General features: G+C 41.9%; 1 protein-coding gene across 5 annotated transcripts in view; it reads right to left on the reverse strand.

Annotated features, from left to right (window-relative positions):
* Nucleotides 1-12,795: 12,795 nt before the first annotated feature.
* Nucleotides 12,796-19,109, reverse strand: part of pak1 (p21 protein (Cdc42/Rac)-activated kinase 1) — a 61,391-nt gene continuing 55,077 nt past the window's right edge. For all 5 annotated transcript variants that reach the window (XM_058387971.1, XM_058387975.1, XM_058387976.1 and 2 more), the window contains exons 12-15: nt 17,582-17,681; nt 16,954-17,150; nt 15,940-16,077; nt 12,796-13,885 (exon numbers count right to left, since the gene is read on the reverse strand). In XM_058387971.1, the coding sequence (XP_058243954.1) occupies nt 13,799-13,885; nt 15,940-16,077; nt 16,954-17,150; nt 17,582-17,681 (522 nt within the window). In that variant the 3' untranslated portion in view covers nt 12,796-13,798. The remainder of the gene's footprint in view (nt 13,886-15,939; nt 16,078-16,953; nt 17,151-17,581; nt 17,682-19,109) is intronic.

Here is a 19,109-nt window from a genome sequence, read left to right on the forward strand (position 1 = left end):
AAAACTTGCAACACACACACACACAAAAATGGGGCCAGCCACATGTCCCCATAAGGTGAAAACTCGCAACACACACTAACACACACACACAAATGGGGCCAGCCACATGTCCCCATAAGGTGAAAAATTCGCAACACACACTAACACACACACACACAAATGGGGCCAGCCACATGTCCCCATAAGGTGAAAACTCGCAACACACACTAACACACACACACACACGCACACACACAAATGGGGCCAGCCACATGTCCCCATAAGGTGAAAACTCGCAACACACACTAACACACACACACAAATGGGGCCAGCCACATGTCCCCATAAGGTGAAAAATTCGCAACACACACTAACACACACACACAAATGGGGCCAGCCACATGTCCCCATAAGGTGAAAACTCGCAACACACACTAACACACACACACACACGCACACACACAAATGGGGCCAGCCACATGTCCCCATAAGGTGAAAACTCGCAACACACACTAACACACACACACAAATGGGGCCAGCCACATGTCCCCATAAGGTGAAAACTCGCAACACACACTAACACACACACACACACGCACACACACAAATGGGGCCAGCCACATGTCCCCATAAGGTGAAAACTCGCAACACACACTAACACACACACACACAAATGGGGCCAGCCACATGTCCCCATAAGGTGAAAAATTCGCAACACACACTAACACACACACACACACACACAAATGGGGCCAGCCACATGTCCCCATAAGGTGAAAAATTCGCAACACACACTAACACACACACACAAATGGGGCCAGCTACATGTCCCCATAAGGTGAAAACTTGCAACACACATACACACACACACATAAGGTCAAAACTCGCAACACACACACACACAAATGGGGACCAGCCACATGTCCCCATTAGGTCAAAACTCACAACGCACATGCACACACACAAGTGCATACACACACACACACACACACAAATATTTCCAAAACATTACTTTTCCAACCATAATAAAATGTTAAAAAACAGTAACAAAAATGTTTCTTATAACAGTACAGAAGGTCTGATTTCTTTTTAAAGGTGAAGGCATGTCACACCAAATATCCACTTTATATCTCTTTAAAGTGGATTATTGTACATAGAAACATTTAATCTCACACAAGACACAGACACAGAGATACTGGGAAAGAATTTTAAATTTCCAATATCTCTATGCTTTCTCTACCATTAATAAAGCAAAATACTGAGCACTACTTTCATCCTCGATGACACTTTTTGTGGCATACTAATACATAACATCATGAATTAAAAAAAAAAAAAAAAAAAATTAACTTGGGGGAAAAAATGTTCCAAAGTCATCAATCAGCATATTCTAATACTGTATAAACACAGCAAATTTTCATAAAATTGACTACATATTAAAGATGTTGTCCTAATAAGCATCAATATTTCACATATTCATAACCAGCGTTCTCTAAAGATGACCCATATTCACCCATTATTGCTTGGATCTACTGTTAATGCTTATTAAATGGCAGAACTTTCATATCAGCTTGAGAAGTTAGGGTTACTGCCTCATAGCTTCAGGGTCCTGGGTTTGATCCTGAGCTGTGTGTAGAGTTTGCATGTAATTCCTGTATTCGTATGTTTCCACTGCTTTCTACTGGAAATCAAAATTATTATTTGGATAATGTATAGATGTCCCTCATTTATCATGTTATAATAGGATGATTTTGACATTTTAGCTGAAGAACATGCTACAAGTTTCCTCCAGGTGCTCCGGTTTCCTCCCACAGTCCAAAGACATGCTATTAGGCTGATTGGAGTCTCTAAATTGATTGGAGTCTTGCTAAGTTGCGTGTGATTGCGTGAGTGAATGAGTGTGTGTGTGTGCCCTGTGATGGGCTGGCAGTCCGTCCAGGGTGTATCCTGCCTTGATGACACCTGAGATAGGCACAGGCTGCCCGTGACCTGAGGATAGATCTGATAAGCGGTACAGACAATGAAATGAAATGAACATGCTACAAGTCAGACACATTACATGATTTTAGACACATAGGGTGGTTTGGATGCAGACAAAATAACTGGAATATCCAGGTAAGATTTTCATGAAATACTGCTTAACTGAGGGCAAGGAACCTTTATTATCGCCACACATACATTACAGCACAGTGAAATTCTTTTCTTCACATATCCCAGCTGAAGAAGTCGGGGGCAGAGTGCAGGGGCAGCTATGATACAGCACCCCTGGAGTAGGTTAAGGAGAGGGTTAAGGGCCTTGCTCATTTGCCCAGCAGTGGAACATGATGGTCCTGGGGCTTGATCTTCCTAGAGCCTTATCCACTTGAGCCAGCACTGCCCCTGAAAGACTGTTTAGTGTGAGTGATAGTATGAGTCCGTATCTGGTATGAAAAATGTATGTAGTATGTGCATACATGACTGCTGCACATACTGCATTGTTATTGTTACATACACACTATATGGCCAAAGTTTTGTGAGAACCTGACTATCACACCCACAGTGAGAAGCACAAAACTGTACAGGATGTTTTTGTATGCTATAGCGTTTTTCCCTTCACTGCTACTAAGAGCCCCAGAAATGTTCCTGCATGTTCCAGATTCTATAAATCAAGGTCCAGGAAGACTTTGCTTTGTCAAGGTTGGTTGTGGAAGAAGTCAAGTGTCCTGCACAGAGGCCTGACCTCAACCCTGCTGAACAACTTTGGGATGAACTGGAACACTGACTGCTTCTCAGGCTTCCTCACCCAACATCAGTGCTTGAGACCTCACTAATGCTCTTGTGGCTGAAGGAACAATAATCCCAACAGCCACGCTCTGAAATCTAGTGGAAGGCCTTGCCAGAAAAGGCTTTATTACAGCAGCCAAGTGGCACTAAATCCGGAATGTCACTGATCAGGTGTCTACAAAGTTTTGGCCATATATGGTATCTGCAGTAGTACAAAACATTAAGAAGCTTATAGAAGAAAAATTCTGTATAAGGAAAGCTGCTTTGCTTATACAATCTAGTATTTCTATATCTAGGAATACCATAATCTCTAATGGGTAACATGTCATCACTGTCTAATGCTATATTCACACATACAGCGACTCATAAGTCGATCATGAGAGCTGTCACTTCCTGTGATATAAGCGGCAGCGACCATTGGTGACAAGATGTGGGCGTGTCCAGTGATGTGACAAAGTTAACCCTAACCCAATGGGAGTGAAGACAGTAGAGCTCACGTGACCTGTGGCAAAGATCACACACTGCTACTGTAACAGAGGCCAGTGTACCACTCACCCCCCTAAACCTCACGGCACCAATGTAACCCCATCGAGTCCTACTCGCACCCGCGCCGAGCTGGTCTCAAATCCTGGTCTCTGGCAAGGGAGGCGGGCACACTAACAAGGAGGCTAAAGACTGCAACCATTAGCATCAGTCACTAATGATCCTCTTGAGATCAGGGGAGTGAGGTTTACCTGCACAAGACTCCATTACACTGCTTCTTCATCTTGTATAATATGAGGCATATATACACTGCTGAATTTTATACACAGACGCCGAATCTCCCTCCAAGACGTTTCATTTTAGCGGCAAGAAAATGGATAAGAGATGTTAATCATTAGGCAGCCATTAGTAGTGTGGCATCTTATCACTAGTACAGTGATTGTGTGAATGAAGCACAAGATTTTCTGTTTTCGGAAAAAGAACGCTCTTCCAGAGAGATAATCATACAGAGATCTAATCTCATGCAGTCCACCTTTGCCCTTAAATGAATGGATGACTGCTTTGACCTTTTCATATAAACATATGCTCTTGTGGCTGATCTTAACCATGAGATCTAACTGACAATCTTTTAGTAATAAATAATGGATTGAAAGAAATCATATACTGATGTTAATAATTTAGAATAGCATCACTAAGTTCTGGCTCAGATTGGGAAGAAAAAACTACAGAGGGAAGGAAGGGATAATAAAGGTATTAAAGGTCAGGAATGGAATGTGCTAGCAGATCACAAATTGTTATCATTACATCCTGCGATGCAAATAGTAGCGGGATATTTGCAAAGAAAGCACTCGGCAAGAGTTCATGTTAACTCTGCTATTAAACTGTGAAAATCTTTAGACTGTAAAACAAAGTAGGCAAGACAATGGATTTACACCAATCAGGTATAACATTATGACCACCTGCTTAAAATTGTGTTGATCCCTGTTTTGCTGCCTAAACACAACAAACTGTGTATTTTGACACCTTTCTATCAGAAATTCTTCAGCAATCTGAGCAACAGTAGCTCGTCTGTTGAATCGGATCACACGGGCCAGCCTTCAATCCACATGTGCATCGATGAGCTTTGGCCGCCTGTTCCTTCCTTGGACCACTTTTGATAGATACTGACCACTGCAGACCGGGAACACCCCACAAGAGCTGCAGTTTTGGAGATGCTCTGATCCAGTCATCTAGCCATCACAATCTGGCCCTTCGTCAAACTCGCTCAAATCCTTACTCTTGCCCATTTTTCCTGCTTCTAACATCAACTTTGAGGACAAAATGTTCACTTGCTGCCTAATATATCCCACCCACTAACAGGTGCCATGATGAGGAGATCATCAGTCTTATTCACGGCACCTCTCAGTGGTCATAATGTTATGCCTGATGTACAGTAGATATAAAAAGTCGACATACTCCTTTAAACATACTATAGCAAGCAAAAAATCTCAAGCGGAAAACGAGCAAATGACTTAGGGAGTTAAAAAACAACACCACAATAACCTGGTTGCGTAAATGTTCCCACGCTTTCACTAATACTTCGATAAAGAAGCTTTTGCGTGTAATGCAGCACTTTATCTTCCTGTTTAAGCCTCTACCTACTGAACACATCTTGATTTGGCAATTTTATTCCACTCTTCCTTTAAAAAATGCTCCAGATTTATCAAATGCTGAGAGAACCTCCTGTGCACAGCCCTGTTCGAGTTTTCTTTAGGATTTAGATCTGAGCTCTGGGGTCCATAATGTTGATCTTCTTCATCTGAAGCTGTTGTTTTGTGGCTTATTATTGTGCTGAGACACTTGGTTCATGATATAGTTCTAGATTTTTATGCTACATTTATGTTTTGGTCAATTTATGGGCAGAAATTTCTCCTCCTCTTCAGATGTCTAAAAGGTTTTGTACCAAAATGGATAGATATTTGGAGGTAAACATGAAGCCCTAGTCTGAGCTGAACAGAAGCAGTCCTTTAACATGATGCTGCCACCACCGTGCTTCATTGCGAGTATGCTGATCTTCAGATGATTAGCTGTTTGCTTGTTGTGTGTATAACCTAATACAGGTTTTTTAACCAGATTTGGAACATGCACGCTCTAATTCACTATGGAAAGTTACTATACTGTATAACGTAAAGAAACCATAATGTCCTAATTAGAACAAGTGCATTAACCCAAACCTGTGACAGATGGCATTGCTGTCAGAGCCACTGTTTTAGAAAACTAATCAACACCTCCTGGCCAATCAAAATGACCGAATGCTGCGGTATAAGCAGAAATAAACCCAGCTTATCAGCGCATCCAGATTTCTAACTGATCCTTGAATGGGATCCTGCATCGTTGAGAGTCTACTTGCGGCCCGACGAGTGTTTTTACTGTAACAGTGCGTGCTTTAATAGCGTGCAAATAAACCCGGAGCAATTTGCATCACAGGCAGACATGAGAACAATTCGTGATTTGGCAGCACATTCCATCCCTGACCTTTAATGACCTCTCTCTTTCACTTCTAATCTGCTTTGTCGTTCTTAATCAGATCTAGCTCGTCAAAGCTGAACAACTGTTGCAGCCAAACATCACAGAATCCAAGATTTGACATGTTATTGCTATAAAACTGCTAGATGGTGTCCTAATATATTGTCTATATAATGGTTTATGTTTATGAAACCAATCTCTAGACATTTCTTTTTACTCATTTCAGTCTTGACCTATTGGCAGATCATTTTGCTACTTTAAACACATTTCTAAGAAAGAAGCAAACAGAATAAGAAAATATAAAACTTAAAATGACCAGTAATAGGTTTAAGAACCTTATAACTGTGTTACTGGCAACAGTAAGTACTAGATATACACTATATTGCCAAAAGTATTCGCTCACCTGCCTTGACTCGCATATGAACTTAAGTGACATCCCATTCCTAATCCATAGGGTTCAATATGACGTCGGTCCACCCTTTGCAGCTATAACAGCTTCAACTCTTCTGGGAAGGCTGTCCACAAGGTTTAGGAGTGTGTTTATGGGAATTTTTGACCATTCTTCCAGAAGCGCATTTGTGAGGTCACACACTGATGTTGGACGAGAAGGCCTGGCTCTCAGTCTCCGCTCTAATTCATCCCAAAGGTGTTCTATCGGGTTGAGGTCAGGACTCTGTGCAGGCCAGTCAAGTTCATCCACACCAGACTCTGTCATCCATGTCTTTATGGACCTTGCTTTGTGCACTGGTGCACAGTCATGTTGGAAGAGGAAGGGGCCAAACTGTTCCCACAAAGTTGGGAGCATGGAATTGTCCAAAATGTCTTGGTATGCTGAAGCATTCAGAGTTCCTTTCACTGGAACTAAGGGGCCAAGCCCAGCTCCTGAAAAACAACCCCACACCATAATCCCCCCTCCACCAAACTTTACACTTGGCACAATGCAGTCAGACAAGTACCGTTCTCCTGGCAACCGCCAAACCCAGACTCGTCCATCAGATTGCCAGATGGAGAAGCGCGATTCGTCACTCCAGAGAACGTGTCTCCACTGCTCTAGAGTCCAGTGGCGGCGTGCTTTACACCACTGCATCCGACGCTTTGCATTGCACTTGGTGATGTATGGCTTGGATGCAGCTGCTCGGCCATGGAAACCCATTCCATGAAGCTCTCTGCGCACTGTTCTTGAGCTAATCTGAAGGCCACATGAAGTTTGGAGGTCTGTAGCGATTGACTCTGCAGAAAGTTGGAGACCTCTTCGCACTATGCGCCTCAGCATCCGCTGACCCCGCTCCGTCAGTTTACGTGGCCTACCACTTCGTGGCTGAGTTGCTGTCGTTCCCAAACACTTCCACATTCTTATAATACAGCTGACAGTTGACTGTGGAATATTTAGGAGCGAGGAAATTTCACGACTGGATTTGTTGCACAGGTGGCATCCTATCACAGTTCCACACTGGAATTCACTGAGCTCCTGAGAGCGACCCATTCTTTCACAAATGTTTGTAAAAACAGTCTGCATGCCTAGGTGCTTGATTTTATACACCTGTGGCCATGGAAGTGATTGGAACACCTGATTCTGTTTATTTGGATGGGTGAGCGAATACTTTTGGCAATATAGTGTATTTAACTACAATTAAGTTACTCCGATCAGGCATAACATTATGACTACTGAAAGGTGAAGTGAATAACACTGATGATCTCATCATGGCACCTGTTAGTGGGTGGGATATATTAGGCAGTAAGTGAACATTTTGTCCTCAAAGTTGATGTTAGAAGCAGGAAAAATGGACAAGAGTAAGGATTTGAGCGAGTTTGACGAAGGGCCAAATTGTGATGGCTAGACGACTGGATCAGAGCATCTCCAAAACTGCAGCTCTTGTGGGGTGTTCCCGGTCTGCAGTGGTCAGTATCTATCAAAAGTGGTCCAAGGAAGGAACAGTGGTGAACTGGCGACAGGGTCATGGGCGGCCAAGACTCATTGATGCACATGGGTAGCGAAGGCTGGCCCGTGTGATCCGATCTAACAGACGAGCTACTGTTACTCAAATTACTGAAGAAGTTAATGATAGAAACGTGTCAGAATAAACAGTGCATGACGGATCAGGGCTGTTTTGGCAGCAAAAGGGGGACCAACACAATATTAGGCAGGTGGCCATAATGTTATGCCTGATCAGTGTATCTTTCATCCAGAAGAGGATGGGACACTTCAGCTTTAAGGCACACGATGGAGTTTTTCCCTGGCCACTTGTTGTTTGCTTATAAAGATTATTCTTCTATATCTGGATTTCTGGAAAACTGCTTTGTGGTATCTGTTATTCAGGGTTATATATACAAATAAAACGGAATCTAATTCATCATAATGAATGTATAAGAAGGATGCTGGATATATAAGGATTTTTAATGAGAAATATATAAAGCAAGTAAAAAATATTGTCTTCATGGCTGTTTGGGTTGGATATGTCGTAAGAAAAATGTCCCAGTATAAAACAATCTGAGTGCAGGATTTGACAGCTCTTGCTTTGCTCTAGTGTGTGTGTGTGTGTGTGTGTGTGTGTGTGTGTGTGTGTGTGTGTGTGATGCAGAACCTTATGTAACCCTCATTCTCGACTACACACTCAGAAACAGCACATCGGTCGTCAGCAGAGTCAGCCCTGATGCTTTTCAGATCTTGCTGCTTTGTGAAATCAAGCAAGAAATCAAACAACACCTAAAGGTAACCCTGGGCAACACTGACATCAGCATCGTCGTCACCAAGAACGAAAGCTTCTGAATCAAAAGAAACTGCAAACACCAAAAGAATGGATTCACATTTAAAGAAACAGTTCAGCCCAAAAATGAACTTTACTTCTTTACTCTCACTTCAAATGTAGTTCAAGCAACTAAATGTTGCTAAGGTTATTACAAGCTATTAATGATCTTGCAGCTAGCAGTGTAGAACTGACTAAAATATAGCACATGCCTACCTTAATCACACGTATACACTATATTGCCAAAAGTTTTGGGACACCCCTCCAAATCATTGAATTCAGGTGTTGTTTTTCAGGGGTGAGGCTTGACCCCTTAGTTCCAGTGAAAGAAACTCTTAATGCTTCAGCATACCAAGACATTTTGGACAATTTCATGCTCCCAGCTTTGGTTTGGGGATGACCCCTTCCTGTTCCAACATGACTGCACACCAGTCCTGACCTCAACCTGATAGAACACATTTGAGATGAATTAGAGCGCCAGACCTTCTCGTCCAACATCAGTGCCTGACCTCAGTGGTGCTTAATGACTCATGAAAGTAGACACTAAGAATTTTTTAGTTTTTCACAAGTATTTTTGTTTTTACTGAACCTGCTAGGGGCAATATACACATCAGGCATAACATTATGACCACCTGCCTAATATCGTGTTGGTCGTCTGTTGGATCGGATCACACGGGCCAGCCATTGCTCCCTATGTGCATCAATGAGCCTTGGCCGCCTATGACCCTGTCACCGGTTCACCACTGTTCCTTCCTTGGAGCACTTTTGATAGATACTGACCACTGCCGACCAGGAACACCCCACAAGAGCTGCGGTTTTGGAGATGCCCTGATCCAGTCGTCTAGCCATCACAATTTGGCCCTTCGTCAAACTCGCTCAAATCCTTACGCTTGCCCATTTTTCCTGCTTCTAACACATCAACTTTGAGGACAGAATGTTCACTTGCTGCCTAATATATCCCACCCACTAACAGGTGCCATGATGAGGAGATAAAAAGTCTCATTCACTTCACCTCTCAGTGGTCATAATATTATGCTTGATATAACTTTTTTTTTTTCTCTTTCTAACATGACAAAGAAATTCAATGCTGAACAACGAATGTGGTGCAAAAAAAAAAAAAATTAAGAGCTTTTTTTTTAAATTGAGAAAATGTGTCATTTCAGTACACAGTGATAAATATATAATTAAATGAGAAAGTGGGTAAGAACAAATCTTCCAAAATATTTTCCTGCTGATTAAAAATATTCGGGATCTCCATTTAATTTCTGTTAAAATGTCATTCCAATTCACCTAAAGTCACTGAAGCAAATCAAAAATCACACACGATTCACGCTCAGTAATTCGGAGGAATTTCCTGTACTGCAGTCTTTCATTGCCCTACTGCTCCCTCACTATATATATTTATATCCTGTCAGCCTGCTGTACTTCCTTTAGCACTGACACATGAAGAGTGGCTCTGTTCCCATCCTGCCATCCTTCTTTTTCTCCCCATTTTGCTGCTATCATTTGTCCTTGTCAGTTTGTGACTTTAGCTTCTCTACAGCATACTGGCAAACCCTTAACACCCAACTCAGCAGGATTTCTAGTGGCTCAGAATTAATCAACCGGCGAACGAGAGAAAGAAAGAAGGAAGGAAGGAAGGAAGGAGGAGGAGGAATAGGGCTCATCACTGCAGTGGCACAGCATGCAATTGTGTGATGATAGCTGCAGGATTGGTGTTTATGTTTAACACAGAGTAGACCGGGTGCTGAAAATAAAAAGCTTCAGTGGTCAAGCATATGATGGAACACGTCCTTAGCAATGAATTAAAGGGATGGTTCAGGGAAGCGTGCACAATTTTCCTCCACAACAAAACGTAGTCAATCATTCAAGCCGAAGGTTTGCTTTCTCACTAGAAATCTTTTCTGGAAATATCTGCCTCAGACCACATCCAGCTTCTAGTAAGAATTAATGTAATGTGTAATTTAACAAAAAAAATGCAGCTATATTGAACAGACAGAATTCAATTTTTAGAGATGATAAACTTTACTATTCAAAATTGCTAATACAGACGATCCTTGCTATTTAGATAAAGATTCATACAGTAGAACCTCGGTATACGAATGCCCTCCCTTACGAATTTTCGGCTTAAATTTTGCAAGGAATTTGCATCGTCATCCAAAGCATTTTTGGAATACGAACTGGACCGAACCCAGGCTACGTTGCGCGTACGTCCAGGAGCTGTTCAAAATTTGTTTTCATTCCCATGTGCAACTAGTATATATGTAGCTGGCCCTTTAGTTGCGTTTAATCCTTTGCTGATCTTTGAGATGAATCAGGTCACACTTTGTCCAAAGTCAGCCTTAGACTTAAAGATCCAGAGCAAAAGTAACCACACCCCAGATGCCTTGGCTGGCTATGATATACCAAGTCAAAAGTGTGTATTTATTTATTTATTTATTTATTAAACTGTGCATATAATGTACCCATGAAATGAACAAAATGTACCTATGAGAATTACCTAAGGTTTCAGCAGCAAACAATGGATTAAAATACTTCAACTGTATGGAGTCTAATCGTGCAAAACCACCACATCAGATCACCACTGTTCATAATTACACAGTAGCCAGAGCTCCGTTCACTCCGGTGCACAAAGACGCGATGACATGTGTCCTTCTGAGCGAAGCTGCGATTAAGGATATGTGAAACGATTTAAAGAAATGACCTTCTCTCTACACTGATCATAAACGGAACAGCTCGCTGCACTGCAGATGCAGAACAGATTGGTCACCATTTAACTGCCACACCAGCCAGCTTCCAGCACAGATGGATAGATGCCATAAAGAGAAGCGCATTGGCCGAAAGCTTGGCAGCTCGAACGCTGCGACTTTATATTCCGCACACTTGATGAAGTAAGCAATCTGCTGCGTTATGTAATGGACGATTGGCTTCTACGGAGCCCATTAAGGCTGATTCTGTACTTTCCTGCCTACGCTCACACCCTTGTAAATCCTTTCCTCAGAGCTGCTTAGTAGAGGGAGGGTGCTGATAATCAGATTAATTCACCAACAAATAAAACATCTCAAGAATTCAGAAACCTGATCAGGTATTTCATTCCATTTCTTCTTGTTTGGATTAATATTTGGTCTGGCTTAGTTAATAAGACAATTTATTAGACGTATACAGTGCACTCATTGCTCATTTTATCAGCCTTGCATATGATGTCGGCCTTTAATTGGTCCAGAAATGACTGGACTGTAGGCCACCTGAAAGGGATCAGCGCTGATGTTATTTGGGTGGATGATTGTTCTCAGCACTGCAGTGGCCCAGGGATCAAGGGGTTAGGGTTTGGGTTACTTCCCAGCAAGCACCAGCCATGGCTGTGATGGACTATAATTCCCAACACACACATAGCCACGCCCACAGACATGATCTCCATCAGCCTCACCATGCCTCTGACTCTTCCTAAGAGACTTCCTTCCTAGCACTTTTAAAAGATGCTCTGTGATGCTTGATATTTAACATTTCCAGTTGCTTTTTCATGTTGTTTGCTAATCGCCTGACCATATTGTCCATTAAACCGTCAAACTTGTGTCTGTGTCCTGACACGTAGAATGTCTATGATTTTCTTGTATTTGCATTGTTTTTTTTAATGCAAAGTGTACTGACTGTCTATTCTCCATCAAGTCCAGGAACATTCCGTCTTCTTCTGACTGTCTGCCGGTCAAGAACCGCAAGCGAATCCATGCCAGGGGTAAGCATCGACAGAGGGTGAATGAATAAACGCTGTAAACACACCACTTGAGCAACCTGCCCTGCCAAATACGCTCCAGAGTTAATCGACGTGGTCAATCTCTGCGGCATGACCTTCATATGGAGAGTAATAGCTGCCTGCTCCAATCTCCTGTGAGATCCTAGTCCTGATACACACCTCTGGCTAGAAGCGAAGGAAGCATGATGAGCCATGTGCTCTGAAAGAGAATGACATCATCGCTCTGTCTCGGTCAATCAGAATAACAGTAAATAATCATGAAGCTTCTGTGAGCTCGTGTATTCAAAAGAGGCTTTCTGAGTGTGTTCAGCTGCCTTGAGATTCAGCAGCAAAAGTGGTGGATTTTTTATGTTTCTTTGAAGAAGACCGTCAGTCTCCAAGATTCTAGTTCATTAGAGATGGGATCTGGCGACGAAACTAAGAGAAAAACGGGGTCAAGTCTGAGGAAATATCAAGAGGGAAGCACACACCATGGTGTACAGCATCCGAAAGGTACTGTATATATCTTAGTACACACTTTTAACACAGAAGAACTGGCACCAAGCGAGTCAAGCAGACTCTTAAAATCAGCAATTCGTTTGTACAGTTTATTTCTTCTGCTTCAGATAAGAATCTGTAATCAAAAACGCCTTATAAACAGAGTTTATGGCTCAAAAAACACAAGAGAAAGACGTTCTCCCATCCATCAGAGTCAAACAAAAAGGGTTCAGGGAAAAGCAGGCTGTACCGTCTTAGTAAAGTCGTCTTCCCTTTGCGTCACAGTTTAAGGCCAAAGGGTACATCAGCGCTACGTACAAAAAAGGAAATAATTAAAACATTACATAATGTCATCTTTTTTTTTTTTTAGAAAAAAGGAAAATCATCACTATTAACTCAGTGTTCATGACGACACATGTTGCTACAGTTTGTTTTAATTTCGTCAATAAGAAACGTACATCCTGATTTCAAAGCGCAGGGGAAGGGACAGAATAACAGAGGTGAAAGTAAGTGACTATAAAAGGATGAGGATGCCTTCTTCATGCACAGCATCCGTCTTTAACGTCCAGTTCATGGTTTTAATTCCGCACGTGCAGCAGCCGTCCCTCCGGGTCAGTACCGGCGTCGCTCGTTCTCGTCGCAGTAGAGCGGTATTGCAACGTCCAATAATCTAGTTGGATTCATGGATATACAAAAACATCTTTTAAAAATAATAATAATAATAAAAAAAAAACCTTCATCCCGTTCGTAAAGTACCACAAACATAGAGACGCGGGCGAAAAGAAAAGTCGGATGAAAAGAAACAGCGGGTCAGAGGCAGATCTGATCCTGTTAGTTAAATATACAGCGTTGCTCCACTGTGGCATCCAGTGGATTCTTCATATACAGTGATGCCATCGTTCTAGAGAGCTGTGTGAGTGGACACACACACACACACACACACACACACACACACATACACACATACACACACACCATGTCCCTGACATCAGAAACTCTACAGGTCCTTGCCCAATAAAAAGACAGGTAGGGAGTGGCCGTGGGAGTTTAGGGTAGAAGAAGAGAGAAGACAGATGGCACTGTGCTCGTCCGTGCTGAGCTAGCGGTTGTTCTTGGTCGCCTCTTTGGCTGCCAGGATCAGCGGCGTCAGGCTGGAGAGAGGCTTGGCCACTTTCAGGAACTGGTGCTGAGGAGAGGAAACCAAAGGGACGCGTCATACATCACACACTTAACATTCTGTCCCCTTCACATCTCTATATGCGAAGGAAAATAAATGTAAAGGGATGAATACAAAAGCACAAAAGGTTAATGAACAAAAGAACCCGCTTCCCTGTTAGTAAAGTCATGGTGGTTTGTTTAAGTATTAACTCAACAAAAATGAATGAAAGCCGTTTACCTGAAAGAACGTGTACTGCTTAGTAATTTCAGGAAAGTTTTTCATGTGAGGCTTTCTCTCTGTGCAATGCTTGAGTCATATCGCCTCTGAGTTACGAGTGTGCGCCGTACTTTCTGTTCCCCGAGTGTTCTACAGGGAAAACATCCAGCTACCTTTCTTTCTTTTTTTTTTTTTTTTTTTTTTTTTTTTTTTACAGATCGGAGTATTCTAAATCAGCTCTGTGTGGGAGTGATGGGGAGGAAGAGATGGAGGAAGAAACGCTTTACTGCAGCTCACAGAGAACAGCTGAACGTAGAAGTTTCTGGAACATCTAGTGCTTCTCGAGCGAGGGGTTGAGAGACGGATGTAATTATTAGGCTATTCCTTGATTATAAGCATGATGTCATTAAATATTGAATTACATAATATGATTATTGGGAAGATGTGATACATTTTCTCAGTATCTTCAATATAGATGATATAAATCTGTATGGAATCTTTTAGTTGCTCCACACTGACCAGACACCACGTTCCCCTCTTATTCAGCTGTAGACATACACTACCGTTTCAAAGGTTTGGGATCACTCAAAAAAATGGTACTGTTTTCCAAGGAAACACACACGAAATAGAAAATCTAGCAAAAGAACAGGACATGCTGACATGTCAGAGTTAGAAATAATGATTTTAATGGAAATGATGAATGTTTTTCAGCAATCCAGCAATTACAGCCTGGGCATTCTAGCGGTCAAGATAATCTGAGGAGATTTCACCCCATGCTTCCTGGAGCATCTCCCACAAGATGGATTGGCTTGATGGAAGTCTTACTCCAAGCTGAAATATGCAAGTGATCCCCAACTTTTGAGCGGTAGTGTATGTAGAAACCTAAAACAGCTGATACACTATAGTAAACTAGAGAAATAATGTAAACAAGTTGATGAAAAAATACAACTATAATAAAAAAAAATAAAAATTCCAAGGCGCTGTTAGAGCCAGAGCTTCAGTAATGCACACTACGTCGACGATGTAACGTATACAGTGGAACCTCGGCATTTCGTTCTGGAATAGGTGAAAATTTGTTTTGCGAAATAATAATGTAAATGCAGCTAATCCGTTCCAGCCACCCAAAAAATGAGCAATATTAGCAATGCGATGCAAATTTTTAATTCTAAGGCTGAAATTTATAAGAGAGGACATTCATATGCTGAGACGCCACTGTATATAATAATATATAGAGTATACACTACCAGTCAAAAGTTTGGACACACCTTCTAATTCCATGGTCTTTCCTGATGTTTATTTCTTTCTACATTGTAAAAAAATGCTGAAGGCGGCCGAAATCCACAATAATGTCGTTTGAACAGTTGATATTGAGATATGTCTGCTACTGATGCTCTGTAAAGCCTTCATAACGCCTCTAATCTGAGGTGCTGTTAATTGGTGATTTCTGAGGCGGGTAACTCTAAATGAACTTCTCCTCTGCAGCAGAGGTCAGTTTTGGTCTTGCTTTACTGGGATGGTCTTCATGTGAGCCAGTTTCATCATGGTGCTTGATGGGTTTTGCAAATGCACTTGACAATACTGTTCTTGCAAGAACTATTCCAGAACACCTGACCTTCGTGTCTTAAAATAACAACGGACTGTTGTTTGTTGTCATTACATATGGATTACTTAAGTCCATGCGTGTTATTTCATAGTGTTGAAATCTCCAGTATTGTTCTAGAATGTAGAAAATAAATCCCTAAACAAAAAAACATTGAATTAAAAGGTGTGTCCAAACTTTTGACTGGTCGTGTATGTATAACTTGGGTCTCATCACACTTCATAGAGAAAGACTAAGAGTTGAAATGTAACACACACACACACACCTGTAGAAGCTCTTTGGCAGAACCTCTTTTCTCCACGTCCATCTCTAAACAGCGGTTGAGGAAATCTCGGAAAACCGACGACAGCTTCTCGGGGTTCTGCAGCTCTGGAGTGCCATTAGTGGCGATGAGATACAGCGCCTGCACAGAAACATTACTGTGTTCATTTGCATCAACTCCTAAAGGGGTAAATAAAAGTCACTGCATGGAAATGTTTCACTCAGCTGTAAATAAATCATAATCGTGGCACGCTGCCATGCAATGATGCATCATCAGTGTTCAAATGAATAGAAATGGCCTGCAGCCGAAAGCACGTGTACATACAAATCAGGACGTTTATAATTTATTCCGAAATACATTATCAAGGTGACCAGCATGCCAGAGTTTGTCATTACCATTGAATAGACTCGTATTTATTCAAATCCAGCAAAAATGCATTCGATTTAGCGAAGTAGTGGATTATTAAAATAAAAATGAGTGCAGTGTTCATCATGCATCACTTCAGGACTTCTGCAAGAATGCATAGAAAATTAAGAGAAGATCATCTGCTATGCTCAAAAAAAAAAAAAAAAAATGAGATGAGATGAGATTTCTTCTAAATTAATCATTTGACATTTTCAGACATCTTATGAATTCACTAACATCTGTCATTTATAGATGTCATTGATGTTCTGACTCTTTCTGCTCCTGTACCCTGTTTGGTCTCAGAGATTTAACACACCTCTGCCCGTATTAAATCAATAGCCTCGATCATTAAGCAGCTTAATCTTCACATTTTTCCAGTTGCCTAGCAGCAGTGCTCTTATGACTTTCACTAAGATAATATAGGATGAGGTGTGGTGTTATATAAAATGAGGTGCTGTAAAGAGGCTTGAAGTGAAGCTGAAGATAGTTATTCTCCTATAAAGATATGTAGCATGTTCCCAAAGCTAATTTTTTTTTTTGTTTTTGTTCAGTGCTGACAATGGAGACTCCTTCCAAAATGTTAAATCAAAATCCCCTCAAGAAAAATCTTACCCTCAGAGGATTCTCGTTGAGGTATGGAGGCTCTCCCTCAATCATCTCGATAGCCATGATGCCCAGAGACCAGATGTCTACTTTAGGTCCATAAGCCTTGCGGGTTACGACCTCTGGGGCCATCCAGTACGGAGTGCCGACCATGGTGCTGCGTTTACTCTGTTCAGGGGTGATCTGGGCGCAGAAGCCGAAATCAGCTGTCGAAGAGCACACACGCACACACAAACACACACACACACAAAAGCATAACAGTCAGAGGTGAGATACATTGATGCTTGAGTACTAATGTCACCTTAGCACCAAGTATTAGGGTACAAAACTTGTAGGTGACAGTGCAGACTAGAAACAACTCAGTTTAAGAACGAGCATCACACAGTAAAAATGCTAAACTCTGCAGTGCCTCAGGCCCCTAGGGATCTCTACTCATTTTCTGTCAGTCTTTATCAATACAGTGTGACCACTGTGCCCTCTGCTGGTGAAAGCTCATATCAGCACCCACATCTCTAGATGTGTTTGAAGCAAAGGAAATTTATACTGTCTTGAACATGAAGTGTTCAAATGTTTAGAGAGGAAAAAGCCTTCACAATCATGTTAACTGTAGAGACACAAGATGTTTAGGGGTACTGACTGAGTTTGACGGAGCCGTCCATTCCCAGCAGGATGTTGTCGCTCTTGATGTCCCTGTGGATCACTTGGTTGGAGTGCAGGAACTCCAGGGCTTGAAGACACTACACACACACAAAACAGAAGCACATCTTAAATAAACAGTAAAAAATACATGAGAGGTCAAGAGCAAGATTATTATGACTGTTATGATTGTCAAACTATTTAACAACTGCTCTAACTTGGTCCTAATATTAATAGGTTACAACAAAAGAGCCTCTCACTTTCCATGAAATGTACAGTAGAGTCCTAGTGAGATCAGTACAGACACAGTAGACAACATATCCAATCGATGACACTTTACTACTTTGCGCTAGGCCCCTTAGGCTTCTTATGGGTCTCATCTGTCTTTACATTATTCACTAGCTTTCGGTTAGAAGCACTAGTTTATAGGAGTCCCCTTTGCATTGGACCACTCATGCTACATACACTGATCAGGCATAACATTATGACCACTGACAGTGAACAACACTGATTATCTCCCCATCACGGCACCTGTTAGTGGGTGGGATATATTAGGCAGCAAGTGAACATTTCGTCTTCAAAGTTGGTGTTAGAAGCAGGAAAAATGGGCAAGTGTAAGGATTTGAACGAGTTTGACAAGGGCCAGATTATAATGGCTAGTAGACTGGATCAGAGCATCTCCAAAACTGCAGTTCTTGTGGGGTGTTCCCGGTCTGCAGTGGTCAGTATCTATCAAAAGTGGTCCAAGGAAGGAACAGTGGTGAACCGGTGACAGGGTCATGAGCGGCCAAGGCTCATTGATGCATGTGGGGAGTGAACGCTGGCCCGTGTGATCCGATCCAACAGACGAGCTACTGTTGCTCAAATTGCTGAAGAAGTTAATGCTGGTTCTGATAGAAAGGTGTCAGAATACACAGTGCATGATGGGTCAGGGCTGTTTTGGCAGCAAAAGGGGGACCAACAGAATATTAAGCAGGTGGTCATAATGTTATGCCTGATCGGTGTATGGTACGTCATGCTACTTTACTTTCGTTTACACCTACTACTTAATGCGAGCCCGCTCAGGCAATATACACTAGTCTCCTTGTGCTACATTAGTAGATTCAGACTACATTATAGTCGTTTTTCAGGCTGTCTGAATTGATTTACACAAGTCCCCTTGGGCTATATAAATTTTTACTATATTAACCATTACTCTGCTTACAGAGAGACTTTACAGCTGTCTACACTGCTTTAGGTCTTACATTACATTACTTTACAGTAGGCTACACTAGTACTTGGGCTGTACAGTAGTCTTTTCATGCTGCCTAAAAGGTCCTTTCACTACTATAATACACTACATATTTAGATTAATGACAGAGTAAATTACATTTTCGCAGTGAGGGTTTGTCAGTGATGAGATTTGAACTCGTGCCTTTCCAATCATTGCCTTGCTCAATTGCCCATCAGTGGAACTGGAAGCTGGGGCTTGAACCCTGATCCTTCAAACAACAACCCAGAGCCTTAACCACTTAAGCCACCACTTCCCA

The sequence above is a fragment of the Hemibagrus wyckioides genome, linkage group LG04, assembly GCF_019097595.1.
Source record: "Hemibagrus wyckioides isolate EC202008001 linkage group LG04, SWU_Hwy_1.0, whole genome shotgun sequence".
Taxonomy (NCBI): Eukaryota; Metazoa; Chordata; class Actinopteri; order Siluriformes; family Bagridae; genus Hemibagrus; species Hemibagrus wyckioides.